The sequence below is a fragment of the Hippichthys cyanospilos genome, chromosome 6, assembly GCF_059441005.1.
Source record: "Hippichthys cyanospilos isolate Australia breed blue-spotted pipefish chromosome 6, RoL_Hcya_1.0, whole genome shotgun sequence".
NCBI classification, from domain to species: domain Eukaryota; kingdom Metazoa; phylum Chordata; class Actinopteri; order Syngnathiformes; family Syngnathidae; genus Hippichthys; species Hippichthys cyanospilos.
Genome location: NC_142374.1, coordinates 11822037 through 11838282, shown reverse-complemented (window position 1 = coordinate 11838282; position 16246 = coordinate 11822037). Strand labels below are relative to the sequence as shown.

Genomic DNA, 16246 nt, shown 5'->3' with positions numbered 1-16246 from the left:
TTTTCTCTAGTGAGCCAGCACGATAAAGCATGGTCAGCCCATCAGTTATTCAATAACCTAAATACCTGCACTCTATTAGGACATTTTGGGATACTCATTTCCCCAAATTGGAAAGTCAAGGGTAAGGATATGGGAAAGCTTCAAGGCCTGTTATGGCCTGATTAGTAAGGGTTAGTTTCATAGATGGCAATCATCCATTCATCTGTTTTCTATAGCGCTTCCCTCATTAGAGGGGCAGGTGCACTAAGCCTATTCCTTCTGATGTTTCAAAGAGAGGCACCCTAAGCTGGTCACCAGCTAATTGCGGGGTGTGTATAGACAGTCATCCACTCTCACATTAACACTTATCCACAATATAGAATATCCGAAGAAGACCCATGCAAGCATGGGAGAACATGCACACTCCATACAGGATAGTCACAGCGGGATCTAAGAATAGTGATGCAGATATTACACAAAAAAAGATTACAAATTAAAATCACTGTCATTGAATTGTCATCACTGAGTGTGTTTGTGAACGTTTTGCAGGACTGAGTAGATGAGCAAGTTTTCAAAACATTCACACACTTTATTTTACTCTACTGCCTCCCAGTGACATTGTGGGAAGTTGCCATTGTTATTAACATGCTCAAGTACTGTACTGTACATTGTTTTGTAAAAACAAAACAAAATATTACAGTGCCCCTAGGTGCAGATGTGTCCACTTTTCGATTCCTGCTTCCCCCTCAAGTCAAGTGTTGTTGTGGCCTATTGGATACACAGTTTATAGCTAGCTTCAAAGAGTAGCACTTTACTGTTGTCCACATGCTGAGAAAAAGCATGTTCCTTACAAATTAAAACCTATTAAATTTAAAGAAAAAGAATGACATTGTCTCCTTTTGTTATTATGTTTGTTACTATGAATATGTTTATTGGTTTTATATAATCAAAACAAATAACCTAACAACAATAATAGAACTTTAGCTTAGTTAGATCACAATGAACACCCAACAGTGTACCTACATTAATTTAAATTACATGTAATATTGTGATTTAGAATCAGCACAATGTTTAACACCTTTTTCTCCAGGTATGTCAACTATTGATGCTCCTTTGTTAATGTTCCAAACCAAATTGCACTTATTATTATTTATTGATTGATTGACTGATTTCAGCATCACGCGGTTCAGCTGGTAAAAAAAAAAAAAAAAAAAAAGTCTATTTAAATAAGGATCAAAAGAGTTGGGTGCAATAAATATATTTTTTGTGTGTTTCAGAATAACTTGTAACCTGCCTAAAACCTGTAAAAAATAACATGTATGTACGTATACGTACACAACTTTTAGAGAAAATGATCTTATTTATATTCGCCGCGGCGAGTGGGGGCGCAAAATGTTTTCTCTTTCCTGGGGGAGCGTTGTAAAAAAAATAAATAAAAGAGAGTCACTGCTGCTGCGCAACATGAAGGTTCACTTAATCGAAAACACACCCTTAGGTCAATGTATGCGTACTTTTCAATATCCCCAAGTCAGAGGAAGCCAAAAATACCAATATAGTTGAGTTACATTAGTTAAGTGCTCATGCCCACGTGTTAGGCGACATCTTGTGGCGATATGGGGTATTGTTACCTCATACACAGGTTTAACAATCATACATTTTCTGTAGGTTACAAACCGAAAAAGAACTTTTTTCCACACGTGGTCTCTTTTTAAATGGGTTGAGTACCAGTGAGTTTTGAATAAAGAAATTGTATCTTGTTGCTTTCATAAACAGACAGTTTTCTCGAACAGTTGTGAAGAACATTTCCTGGTGTCTTTTCCGCCTCTCTACGTGTTACGTAGGGACCTAAGCCCCGCCTTCCATTGGCTCTGACGCACCAGTTACGTCTGGCGTAAAAAATAGAAACTTCCAAGATGGCCGAGTCCGTGGACTCCATGCATTTCGCAGCGAACAGCCAAACAAATTCCCCCCAAGCGTTGTTAGCTAAACGGCCGCCGGAGAGCCGATCTCAGTCCTCCAACGACATCCAACCGCCGCCTCAAAAGAAGATCCGCATCGAGGAGAAGCGACTGAAGCACAGGAAAGTCAACGGAGAGGTGTGCGCAGGGGGAAAACACAACGGGAATCCGAGTTGTGGGAGCCCAACGAAATGGAGTTTCGGCCCGGCCAAGGCGAGCCACTCCGCTGCCCCCACCGCCACCGCGGTGGTGGTGCCAGGAGCAGCAGCGACTCCCGCACGGAAAATCTTCAAAATAAGCAACTTCCTCGCCTCGCCGTCCAAAGAGAAACGGGCGAAGGAGAAGCGACATAGGGAGAAAAGCGGCGAAGCGCAGCGCAGTTCGGCCGCGGCTGTGGAGAAAGTCAGCCCCGCTAGCTGCCATACAAAGACCGAGAACGGCGACGCGAAGACGCCACAGAGAGGTAAGACCGAGTTCTCCCGCGCTTCACACTCTTTCCCACTCCAATACTTAACAAACTCCCGTGGTTGCGAGTAAAACATCTGTTGAAATATTACATAACGGGGCTTGTGCCGCAGGCCACTGTGTGTGCTCGCATCAGGCCCCAAATGCAATGCATGTGGACCCCTCACACGTGGAAATGTTTGTCCCTTTATCACTTCGGCATGCATGGAAATAACAAGCGTCACTTTTGTTTTCTTTTTTTCCCCTGCAGATCACAACAGTAAAGACAAGGAACAGGACAGCAAGAAGGAAAGGAGCAGTAAAGAGTGGAAAAACCACAAACTGCCTCCTGAACGTGACATCTCAAAGGAAAACGGGGAAGTGGTATTTCCTCTTCAGAGAGGTAGGTAAAAGCACCCCCTGCTCACATCAAAGCCTGGATTTACGCTGCTCACCCAAGTGCCAAATTTCTTTAAACATCATCAGTGAACCCATCTATTGTACGGGATACATTTCGGACTCACTGGCAATAGGTGAAAACCCTTGAGCCATAATATTTTGATCTAGTTTTATCCCTGCTACACATTAATCACTTTCAAATTCATCCAAGCATTCTTTTAAAACTATTCCGAAGCCTTGAGTATCATTGCCTCTCAGTCAAGAATTTGGAGCCTTTCATATAACATCACTTTGAGGCAAAAAAAACAACAACAAAAAAACTCATTCATTTCTTGTGTTTTCCTTGGTTTGTGATGCCCCCCCCCCAATCAGTGCTGTATATCTGTATATTGTGTTTTGAGTCTCAAAGCCAGAAACTGGACTTTTCTGTTGCTGCACATCTCTAGATGTGCGGTGCTCAGTCACTTAGTGTGCAGCAAAGTTACATCTGAATTTTTGGGTGCGCTAGTCCTCTTCAGTCAGTTTTAGCCACTGCTGCTTGGTATGTGGCAGGCTTAGTGACAGTTAGTCTATGTTATTTTAACGGATTGCCAGTAAATAACGTAAATTAGCATTTTTTCACTCAATAAAAAACTCTATACTGTAACTTCTTTTTTAACATATGAAGCAACAAAATAGTGTGAACCACAAAATCTAACAATGGGCTAAAATGCACATAATTTGTAAACACAATATGTGGCATTATGTGTCTTTTGAAACAACTTACTGTTGCTGGCTAATAAAACAACAGGTATTAAAGTTTTGCGAGTTTTATCTTGGCATTAACAAAACCTTTTATTTTAATCTCACAATATTGGATCCAGGTGTTTATTTGTTTGACATTAGAGAAAATATATAAGGTCAAAACAAATGATGGCACTGAGGAGTAAAATATACTTCTGCAACATGTTGTTGCAGATGTCAGTACACGGTTTTATTACCTCAGTCTTGGTAAGGTTTTTTTTTTTTTTATGACTGTTTATACAGCCCATATTCTGTAGTTTACAGGTAGTGCATGAACTTGCGTCATCTTCTAAGCTCATTGTATGTTTGGAGAGGTGGGGGCAGGAATAAAATGTTTCTAGTGAATGTTTGAGGTAATTTCACAGATAGAAAGGAGAATGGCGTGGTGCAGGGCTGGTCAATAAACCAAATTCATTCAATTAGTCATATTAAAAATCTGAAGATTTGAAAATTAGCTACGTGACATCAATGTTGCAATCAATGTTTGCTAGTGGCATTATGCCAACGTGATTCACAAGACACGTTAACAATAGCTGCCAGCTACTTTTTAAATCATCCAGAGCCTCCTTTACTTTAACACTTGAAAATAAATTTAAAAAAAATAAAATTAAATTAAATGTCCTACACTTGAAAGATATGTAAAATATGTCTTTAAATGAGTTAACATTTAAGCGAGTCATGCACATACAATGAATGTTAGGTTTATTTTAAAACCGTTTTAAAATCAGTCTCTCATCATCTTAATATATTCCACTGGATTTTTGTAGTAAATCAAACTTTTGAATAAATATTTGTTCTGTTTATTACTTTAATACAAAATAAATGTTGTAAACATTCAGAATAGCTGGAGAAAATTGATATTTATATGTTTTGGTTAAATTGCCCCGCCCTAACGCGATGCATGTCTCTTATTAGCTGATGCTCATGTCACTCACCAGGCAGACCTCTCCTTTGAAAGCCCTCTCACTGATAGTACAGTAGCCCTGGGGATGCCAAGTACACAAAATGAATCTCTAAACCTCACATGCATGTTGTTTTAATAATGCAAAAGTAAATATGAAACCAATTACTTAGCCACAGCCCCAATTTGTGTCTGTTCATCTCAGAGCCCAAGGAGAAGCCCAAAACCAGTTCCCAAGAAGACCTCTTGCTGAAGAAGCTCAAGAAGAAGAAGAAAAAGAAGCACAAAGATGGCGAGCGAGCCAAAGAAAGGCACGGCCGCCCCAAAATGTACCACCGCTCATGCCAGACTGTTTATTCCGGAGTCTCTCTTGGATTGGCCGAATTCCTCAGCCGAATCAACGGTAACAGCGGGGGTGGCGTGGGGCCGCTTCACAGCCCATACCACCCGGACCCTCTTTCCATGCCCGCCATGATCAGAGACAGACTGGGCTACAGCTCACCGCTGCACTGCACCCCTGCACCAAGTCTGCCCGGCCTGGAGTTCGGCCACCTGATCCACGTGGAGATGCAGGCCAACGGGGGCGCTTCGGTGGCGCGCGCCTACAGCGAGCAGCTCTCTGCCCTGTCGCCAGCCGAGATGCAGCGTTTCGCCCAGGAGTTTGTCACCCTGTCGTTCAGCGAGGACGGAGCCCAGGCGGCGTGCTTCGTCATGGGCATCATTCACGGAGCGGCGTCCTACCTCCCGGACTTCCTGGATTACTTCTCCTACAAGTTCCCCAACGCCCCAGTGAAGATGGAAGTACTTGGGAAGAAGGACATCGAGACCACCACCATGGCCAATTTCCACACTCAGGTGAGCTTTTGAGGTTATTGTCCATTGTTGCGTCACCTCCAGTGTCTCGGGCCGAAAAGGGATAGAGAAGTCTCCAATACATTTTCATGGGAAGAAAGTTTGCAAATATTCCACATTGGAAACCCTCCAAGCCAATGAATCAGAATTGAGAGTTGGTTACAGTACATTTTCATTTGCCTTACGCAGCCAAAACAGATAGCTGTCCTTGCCCCCATGCAAAGGCATTACAGTATCTTAATTAATTTACTGCCGTGAACGGTGATATTCGCAACCGGAATCGAGTGTCCAATTTTATCAAGTACCTTTTTTTAATGGGTAAGAGTGGAAAAGCTATTCTGTGAAAGTCAGGTTTGTGAACCTCTGTAATGACTAACGGGATCCTTAGGTACTGTTCCGGCATTGTATTGATTTAGGTAGAAGCTAAAGATTCAGATTCAGTTTAAGATTCAGATTAAGTCGCTGCTTGTCTCGTCAGTTATGAGGAGGCCAAAAGCCAAGTCATTGTAAATAGCTTGTTGGAGTTGTGGCGCCTCACACTTCAGCAGGGTAAGAGTATTTAAAGGTACAGTGTGGAAAATTTTGTAAGTTAGTGATTTTAAAACTCACTCTAAATTTCAATATGCAAATAAATGTGTTGTATAATCTAGTTCTTTTTTTGTATAATCGTAGGTCTATAAATTTCAATATGCAAATAAATGTGTTGTATAATCTAGTTCTTTTTTGTATAATCATAGGTCTAATAATCACTAATTACCATAATCCCCCAAATTCACCCTTAATTTTTAATCATATTATGGTATTTTTTATGTTATCGTGTATAAGACACACTAACACTTTGGCAATGCTCCACCCCTCTAAATATTACACACGGCGGCTTTAAGACTTTAACAAATATAACCAACACGTTTCCACAACATGCGGCATGGACGTGACATACATTACCGTATGTGTCATGGAAGATTAAATTGGGTCATAATTTTCAAAGTTTGAAAAGGTCATTTTGAAATCCAAACTGAGTATCAAGGAATGAAAGGGTTCAAATTACTCCCCTTTGTTTTCTCCCCCTTTCTTATTCCAAGCATGCTGGAATGCATGATGGATATACACGCAATAAGTATTGTTACAACTTGATCTGCGGTCATTTATTTATTTTTACTTGATCTATACGAGCACACCTTTGGTGACGAGAATGAAAATAGGAGGCACATTTTAAATGTCATTCATTCCAAAGCTGGCCTTTATTGTGACAATGCACTGAAGAATTGGTTCAGGTTTAAATGTTTATGTACATTACAATAGGATGTTTACATCAATTTTCTGATTTACGATGACCTAAATCGTTTTATGCGTGATTATTTTTTTTTATGTTGTATTGCACTTTTAACTGTACTGTATAACTATTAAGTTGTATTTACTTACTAAGTGCAATGTTTGGTTTTTAGGTTTGTTATTTTTCCTTTAAATATCATTAAATATCAAATAATTAAAGTACTTTTTATTTTATTTATTTAATCACAGTATTATTGCTAAAAAAAAAAAGTGCATCATATTTCTAATAATATGAAATAAAACAGGCTTCAGACCTGCTTAGTTTTTGATGAGTATTTACTATACCTACTACTGTAGAGTATTATTATGTTGGCCATTATGTTGGTACTTAAAGATTTAAGTAGTTGTTGAGTTGCTAAAGGGTGTAAAAAGGTTGAGAACCACTGGTCTGTGTATTTTGGTTTGTGAAGAGCAGTAACACAATAATCAGTGCATCACACTATTTCAAAGCTTGTTTTTTTTCCAATTCCAACTTAGCTATACTGAAAAAAAAACGTCGACTTTTCTTTGGCGACGCATGGAAGGTTCGAACAACCAAGAATGAAAATGACACATCAGCACTTTCTAGCTGTACTGCGAAACATCTAATTATATCAATGGCGGACCACTGCAGCGTGGATTTTGAAAAGACTGCACTTAAATTATATTCCCGTTTAGCAGCAGCCATAAAATGTGCCTCCCGTGCAGTCACACACTCAGAGGGATCCATTTAGGTCACACTAACCTAAAATTATTCCATCCAGGGGCCCCTCTCTGCAAAGAACATTTGCCAAGGTCTCCCTCGTAGAGCTTTGTAATCAGATTACTTCATAGCCTCCATGCACCTACACGACGACACACACCGGCTCTCTCCTGACGCTTGATTATTTGCACATTTTCTTACTTCAGCTGCTTTGGGATTCATGTATGCCCTGAGGAGATCGATTTTTGGCAAAGCAGATGTGGGCGAGCGATGATTTAAAAAAAAAAAAAAATCTTTGGCTGCTGTCTTCATGAGCTGTGAGCATTGGGATACACTTTGACAAAAAGTCCTGACTTAAATGAACTAATAAAAGCTTATATGAGACTTGCATCTAAAATTCTAACAAAAGCTGGAATCACTCTGCACACTTGAAGTGACACATTTGGATTTTTTGCTCTCATGTGGCACAATTAGTTTATGCGCCAGTGTAAAACACGCATTAAATTGTACCTCTGGAGCTCTGAAGGAAAAAAAAAATATGGTTCATTAGGAAAAATGGCATCCAGTTGTATTTCGGTTACATTGGTTTTATTAGCAGAAGCTTATAAGAGCCTATGGAAACTTTGTGTCAGAGAAGCCATGGCGGCAGCCATATTTGCTCCTGGAGGCTTACCCGTGACGTAGAAACATTGATAGGCAAGTCTGGACGCCCAAGATTCCAGTCTGTGAATACTATAAACGCACAATGCAAACTACCTTTGTAGGACGTATCGTTTCGATTTTAGTTCTCTTTTGGTCAAAATCTTAAAATGCTTATTAGTTTATGTATTTGCTGTGAAAATCCAGTGCATCCCTAATTAAAACTGTCTTTAAATCAGTGTAGATTATTGTTGCCTGAATATTTTGCACAGATTTTTATTATTAGATCAACATTTTTCTCCTCTAAATAAATGTTGTGCATAACAACACTCTGTATTTTCCTGTCTATAAACATTTCCTGTGGTCCCGGTGCAATCTGCACCTTTCATCTTAATTTTGTGCCATCTTGTGATGTGTTAGAAAGAGGGCCTGCCATCAAGGTTTTATGCTGCTATCAATAGAACTAATAAATAAAGTTATTGTTATTGTAGATGATAGAGATACTGCTTCAACATCTAATGTGTCCTCCCAGGTGAAGCGGACATACTCCCAGGGAACGTACCGGGCCGGGGCCATGCGGCAAGTCAGTCTGGTGGGTGCTGTGGATGAGGAGGTCGGGGACTATTTCCCCGAGTTCATCCGCATGCTGGAGGACTCTCCCTTTCTGGAGGTACTTCGTTCATTCCGGAGGCAGTGTATAGCCACAGCAAGGTGGCAAAGGGGCGAAACATTTTCAGAAATTGATAAGTAAATTTACTCAAGAAATTAATTTGGAGAGGATTGGAAATAATAAGCATAAATACCTTAAATTTTGTTAACTCTTTTCTTTTTTTTAAAATCTGCTATAAATTCCACATAATTCTCATGGCTATTGATCGTCTGGTTCATTACCTCACTCGAGCATTTTGTGTTTTTACTACAGCGAACTTTGCCCTGGGGAACCTTCTCCAGTCTACGGCTGCAGAGCCCCACAGAAAGCGACGACGGCCCCATCATGTGGGTTCGACCCGGAGAACAGATGATCCCCATGGCCGACATGCCCAAGTCTCCCTTCAAGAGGAAAAGGTATGTTCGCTTGTGGGGTGCAAAATTTCCTTGGCGGTTAAACTGGGATTTTGGAACATATTCTGAAGTTAAAATGGCTATATATTTAAGTTCCATTTGAACTCTTTCAGTGCCATGAATGAGAGTTCTCAATACTTAAGATGTATGCCAACGATGAGACTTCTCATCAAATGCGTTTTTTTTTGTTTTTGTTTTTAATAATTGGTAGCGGACACCCTTGACTAGTGCTCATCTTAATATCAAATCAAATGAGCATTGTAGTAATGAACTGTGATCATTTGATGGCAGCGTTGCTCACGTTGAATAAGAAAGTAACCAAGAAGAACTGGAGCCGTGTAGATTGGGGGCAAAAAACACAAGTGATCGACTTCATATCAACTCTTAATCAGATAAGACAACGTATGTCTCGTGGTAGGCTAAATGATGAAGACATAGACGATGGAGTGGATTCTGTGGTTGTGAATACGTGACAGATGCGTGCGTCTGCGTCATCCAAAGCCACCACCGGCTCCAACATATGCGTGGTGTGCGCCGTAGTTTAAAAGATGCTTTGTCATTTGATGGAGAATCAGATGGCGAATTCACCGAAGCCGAGCCGGTTTTGTAAAATTAGTGGATTCCGTCACAGCAACTGATACCAGCAGAGATCCATCCCTAGAATCTTCTATGAAACCGCGGAAGGCGGTAAGCGCAAACATCTAGCGTAGTGCTTCTCTATGTCGAGCCAAAAACAAAATGATTCCTCTCAAGCGCACCTGCGATGGAGGTGAACAAAGTGGGTGTGCAAATTTTTCACCGTTCGCTTGCATCCAAGAGAATGTGTCACACACTATCCAACAAATATCAAGTACTGGGTATTAAAAAACACACACGCATGCATGCACACATACCTTGTAAATGGCCAAAAATGTGTAAATGTTGTCAAACGTGGAAATGTTGCTGTTTATATTCACACATGCAAGTCGTTATTTTGTCATCAAAAACACACTTTCATTCTTTGTGGTTATGTTTTATAGAAGGGAATGAGGGTTGAGATGTTTCAAATGCTACTAAAACAAAAAATCTAGCCTAAATTTAATTGTTGTTTCATTGTTTCTTTTCACAAAAAGCTGATTTTCTCCCTTTTTATTCAAAGTAGCTCAGTCACTGAAATTAATTTGATTTCAAACAGTGATTGACAAAGAAAGGAATCAGCTAGAAATGTTTTTTTTTTCTTCTTGTAATTGAAGAATAGAATGTAATCTTTTGTGAGGTACCATGCATGTTAGCACAGACCAGTGATTCCCAATTATATTTTTGCAAAGCCCCTCCTAGGAAAGAGAAAATATTTTGCGTCCCCCATTTTGCCACGCCGACCATAAATAAGATTATTATCTATAAAAAATTGTATAAGTATACCTAAAATGTTATCCTTTTTAACAATGACCATAAATAAATTATTATCTATAAAAATTGTATAAGTATACCTAAAACGTTATCCTTTTTAACAACGATACATGGAAAAAGCAATAAAAAAAAACTTAACAACTATTAACTACTTTTTTTACAGCATTTATACAGGTTAAAAGGCTTGTCAAAGCAATGGGTATCAAATATGCGGCCCAAGGGCCGGTTCTGGCCCGATAATGGGTTTAATCTGGCCGATGAGATGATTTTGTATAACATAAAAAATGAGCCGAATTTTTTTAAGAAATGAAAAAAACTTGAAATGGTTTATTATTAGTGGTAATGTTGATGTTTTATGATTAATAGTGATGTTGTGCTTTTGCTCTTTTGGACAGTGTAAAGAAATGCTACAAAATTTAAAGTTGTTGTTTTAAGGTTATGTAAATACATACCATGATTTTATTGGTGCGGCCCAGTTGAGCATACATTTTTCTCCATAAGACCCACAAGCTAAAACGAGTTTGACACCCCTGGTCTAAGCAGAAAAAACCTAAAGTCCATCAAAGTGCCTGAAAATCATTTTATCACAATTAAACTTCACATTGCAAAAACAAATCCTTTTCCACCCCGCCCCACTATATGAAAAACACTGGCATAGACATAGCACATAATATTTTGTCAGCCTTGTAAGATTGAAAATGCTCAAAATTGTCTGGCGCTCTCGGGGTGGCCATTTCCGAAAACGTGTCGCACTGAAAGAGCTAAGAGCCAACCCGATTCTTCATGTTGGGTTCATTTTAATGGGGAAAATTGACAAGCTTAGTCACACAAAACGTGAAAGTCAATATGTCAAGATACCTCCGTACAGCATATCCACAATCTATCACACTTGTAATATTTGATCGCAATTTTTCCGGTGTGCGATTAACGTTGTAAACGGTTGCGTCACAGGTCCACCAATGAGATCAAGAACCTACAGTACCTGCCCAGAGCCAGCGAACCCCGCGAGATGCTTTTCGAGGATCGAACGCGAGCCCACGCCGATCACATCGGGCAGGGCTTCGAGAGACAAACGACCGCCGCCGTGGGTGTGCTAAAGGCCGTGCGCTGTGGAGAAGAGTGAGTGCGCACGCTTTTATCCTGACTTATGAACACAACTTTGTAACCTCCATATGCAAAGATCAGGGCCCGTTTGCGGCAGACTGCACATTTTTTTTGCTCTGCCACATATAATGTCGGTAAAAACATGACAAAAAAATGTCAGATAGGAAAAATGTAAAGTACAAAGTGGAATGTTACTAATTGGTCCGATTTTTTTGTTAACTAATAAAGAAATTAAACACACATGTGATGCATATTCACAAAACCTGGCTTATGTCGCATAGAATAGTTTTGATATATTGATTTTCATCAGAGACGTCCGTTTTGGGATTTCTACAAAAATAACTGCCTCAATGTTTAAGCTTTCCCAGGAGCCAAAAGGTTCAAATTGTAATCAAAGTGTATAAGGTATAATCAGACGATGGTCAAGTGTCTTCAAAAAGAAAATATATATAAACTGTTACAACCAAGTCATAATAATGTTATAAGTTGTAATCAGATAAAATGGTAATAAAGTTGCATATTACAGTTTAATTAAAATACTAAACATGAGCCCATTTGCGGCTTACGACACTTTTGTAAATACAGTAAGTAAACATCCTATGTAAAAATGTGACAAAAAAGTTCAAAGTAGAAAGAAAAAGAAAATGACAAAAGTGTAATGAATGTGACTAACATTTTAATTGAACTGTGAATGAAATCAAATGTTGTTTCTTTGTTGCATAACACCAGTCTGCAAAAAGAAAAACATTTTCAAAAAAGAATTGAAACTGGTACTATTAAAGTTTGAAAATGTTGATTTCAAAATAATGAAGTTGTAATTAGATAGAATGGTCGTAAAATTGCATTACAATTCAAATATTAAATATGTATGTATAAGTTCCATTAAATAACATTGAGATATTGGTTTTTGTAAATGAAAAAATATATACCGGTAATTGCATTTATTATAGTTTTTCTTTTTTTTATCCTTTTGTAAGGAAAAATGTACATTTAATATAAAAATTGTTTTCTGCAAAGAAAGAACACACTTGTGTCAGACCTGAAAGAAGCTTTGTAAGGAAATGCATTGTTTGTGCTGCGCTGCTGCTGCTGCAGAATCCCAGCTGGCTTGCGTGCGTGCGTGCGTGCGTGCGTGCGTGCTGAGCGTGTTTGTGTTGCAGGAGTGACACACCTGCGCGCATCACCAAAGACGTGGTGTGCTTTCACGCCGCAGACTTTCCAGACGTGGTCATGAGGTTGCAGCTGGATCTCCACGAGCCGCCGCTGTCTCAGGTGCGTCCGCGAAAGAGAGACAGATTGGTCGCTGGTTCCATCAGAACAACGTTTAAGGCGTTTGTGTGTACACTGTGCTATTTGACAGCATGTGAAAACTATTTGAACCATTTTGTTTTGCTATACACTACACTGCTATGTCATACATACTTGTGGGTGACAAAAGCCCGTGTTCTCACTGGAAACTAATCAACACATCATTTGACCAAGGCGGCGATGGCTTAAATAATGATTGTGTATAACATTTTGTGAAATACAAAAGCTACAAAATCCCCAGTTTTTTATGCTCCTCAGGAGGCGGCCATTTTGCCACTCCAAACCAAATAAAAAAAAAAACTGGCAGCGCAACCCTAAAGTTATTGTTTTCACTTAAAGTCAGAGGTCACTATTATTATTATTACAACAGATTTTGTGGTACGGTTTTATTTTATAAGGTTTTTTGAAGGGAATATTAATTTATAATTGATCAAAGTTCAGGGAGGGTCAACGAAGCCTACTAAGAACCAGGCACATGAATTTACTTTTAAGCAAATTTGAATCAATTAGCAGTCAAAATGTTATTTTCGGTCATTTCAAACCGAATTCGTTCACATTTTTTGCCAAATGGATTTTTCAAAATGGGTCCCAATCGACTGTAGCAGTGTATTCATTAGGAATCAAGTGAGAAACTGAACACCATTCCAAACTGGTAAATAATATATTAGGGTGATGAAAGCATAGGTTTTTGTCATGCAAACATTTGGGGAAACATCGCCCCCTGGTGGTAGGATGACAAAGTACTTTATATGACATGGAGTGTAGCTGGCTTTTTAAATGTTAATATCGCAGAGGATCATCTTAATATCGTGATTGCGATTAAAATTTGATTAATTGTGCAGCCCTACCTCAGTGTTTTTTTTTGTATGCTTTTCCCTTTATCACATATCAAAAAGCCCAAGTTGTGTCAAAATTTCCCCCAGGGGTTAATTAGCGTTGACTGTAAAAATAAAGTTGACTGTCTAAAAAATACAACGTATGCATTTAATATGCTTGTAGAAGTTGGTCTGCCTTCACACTATGTGCTCTTGTGCACCGGACCCTAAACCGCAGGCCTTTTTGCGTCCGCAGTGCGTCCAGTGGATCGACGACGCTAAGCTGAACCAACTGCGGCGGGAGGGCATCCGCTATGCGCGCATCCAGCTCTACCACGACGACATCTACTTCATCCCCAGGGGCGTCATCCACCAGTTCAAGACGGTGTCGGCCGTCTGCAGCTTGGCCTGGCACATTCGACTCAAGCAGTACCACCAACACGACGTTGCGGACGAGGAATTAGAAAAGTCTTCACCTAGTGAGGTCACACTGCATATCAAGGAGGAGGGCCTTGAGAAGAAGGCGATGAAACTGGAGGAGCTACCTTTACCACTTCCCTGTAAGGAGGGAGACCAATCAGAAGCTCTAATGAAGCAGGAGTTGGCAGAGGTGAAAAAAGAGGAGGAGGGGGAGGAACGATGGCCAGGTGAGGAAGGAAGTGCTTCGCTGAGACCACCGCCAGTCAGGAAGGAGAGCTGCAGTGAGGAGGCGAGGCACCACAAGACCGCCAAGAAGGAGAAAGGGCGATGGGAGAAGGATGACAGGAGTAAAGAGGAAAAGGAGAGGACCAAAGAGGAGAGGGAAAGGAGTAAAGAGGAAAATGAGAGGAGTAAAGGAGAGGAGAGGACTAAAGAGAAGGAAAGAGTTCTAGAGAAAGAGAGGAATAAAGAGGAGAGGGAAAGGAGTAAAGAGGAAAAAGAAAGGCTTAAACAGGAGAGAAAAGACAAGAATAAAGCTCGGGATAGGAAGCATAGATTGAAGGATAAAGAGAGGGAGAAGGTCATGGCGGCAGCGAGAAAGAAGGACAAGGAGCCCGGAGGAGGTGTCTCAGTTTTGCCTCTCAACTCCCGGCCCGAGGAGATGCCGGACGGCTGCAAACACAAGTCTTCGCAAGGTAAGGAGAAGAGCGGTCACCGGTCGGACGCTTCCGCCCCCAAATCCGACGCGTCGGCGCCACTCAAGTGGGATCCCAAAGCCTCGCCCAACAAGATGGCTCAGATCGGGCGAGACTGCAAAAAAGAGGAGGCCAAGAAGCCCCCGAGGACGCTCATCACTTTTGACCTCTTCAAGCCCATGGAGGCCCACCAGACGGTGGCGCTCTCTTTTAAAACTCACCACCACCACCAACACAACGCCAAGACCGCAGACACCCGGACGCTGGTTCCCTTCAAAGGAACCAAAGTGAAAAGTGGGCCGGCGCTCCCGGAGCCCCAAACGCAGCAGCAGCACTCGGCGCTCAAGCAGACCCTCAAAACTCACAAAGACTTCCTTGTATGAATGTTGCCTATGTTTTATGATGATCATCACACACAGCCACACTTACGCTACTCTGGCCACGTTAGGGATGTTGGCCTTTCAGGTGAGATTTCGGGGCGAACCTAAAGTGACATCATTGGACCTTTTCTAAATTTTCTTATTCATTCTCTGTTGCAACCTGCTAGTGTCACTAGAAGCGCGGTAGCCTTGTTCCAGGACTTTCCAACAGCTTTTGCAATTAAATTCACCTGTAAAGGTTAAGAGTGTTTCCTGTGCCCAATACCATGCGCCCTCCTCCCCCAGAGCCAATTCATCCCTAACGTTTTGCGCTTTAGTGTACAGGATGCCCTCCCACATATTCCAACAGAGGAAGATGAATGTTAGCTGTCCTCGCATTATATTTGTTTGGAGAATGTACGTTAGCGTCTGTCAGTGCCTGCCTGCTTACTTCTTGGCTTTTTTTTTTTTTTTTTTTTTTTAGCGCTTTCTGCAGGTACAAGGCGCTCTCGCATTTCAAAGCAAACACACACACAAAATGACATACTACATAATAATGAGCTTCTACTGAATCATGTTTGCCGTTTTTTTTTAACCTTTTCAGCAAGTTTCAAGCACTTCGCAAATGATGATGCATTGTGGCTTTTTTTTCTTCGACGGGACTTCCAAGCCAACACCTAGCTGTAAATTATTCTGTATGTACCAAAAACTGTACAGCATAAATAGATGTTATTAGCACCTACGTGAGGAAATGTATACAGAAAATGCATATATTTTTTTGTAAGATGAGTTTTATTTTCCATAGAACTTATTTATATCATTTAACTGTCTTGTTTTTATTTGAGGCCAACGTACATGGACAACGTTGTTTTGGTTTTTTTTAATTGTAAATACATTTTATTTCCAAAGATAAGACTTGGTAGTGTGATTTATACTCTCTGATCTGAACCTCAATAAATGGTTCAAAAATATGGATTTTGCTGAGCAGTTATTGCCTCCTACTGTTTCAAAATGCTAATTATTTTTATAGAGAGCGATGCATCCCTCCCTATGAAAAAAAGCAGTTCAATTAAAAAGGACTTGGGTGGTAGAAACAAATCACTCAGAATAACTGAATCAAGCTAT

The 16246-nt window shown here is 40.4% G+C and overlaps 1 protein-coding gene across 1 annotated transcript; it reads left to right on the top strand.

The window, feature by feature from the left end:
- Window positions 1-1892: 1892 nt before the first annotated feature.
- Window positions 1893-16096, top strand: LOC148422174 (lysine-specific demethylase RSBN1L-like). The gene is made up of 8 exons (XM_088417537.1): window positions 1893-2400; window positions 2653-2784; window positions 4670-5319; window positions 8502-8639; window positions 8892-9034; window positions 11372-11539; window positions 12685-12796; window positions 13904-16096. The coding sequence occupies exons 1-8, from the start codon at window positions 1893-1895 to the stop codon at window positions 15143-15145; spliced, it is 3093 nt and encodes a 1030-aa protein (XP_088273663.1). The 3' UTR covers window positions 15146-16096.
- Window positions 16097-16246: the final 150 nt, after the last annotated feature.

Coding starts and splice junctions, on each gene's coding strand:
- LOC148422174 (XM_088417537.1), top strand. CDS start 1,893: ATGGCCGAGTCCGTGGACTCCATGCATTTCGCAGCGAACAGCCAAACA. Junction 2,785..4,669: donor GGTATTTCCTCTTCAGAGAG/GTAGGTAAAAGC, acceptor TGTTCATCTCAG/AGCCCAAGGAGAAGCCCAAA. Junction 8,640..8,891: donor AGGACTCTCCCTTTCTGGAG/GTACTTCGTTCA, acceptor TTTTTACTACAG/CGAACTTTGCCCTGGGGAAC.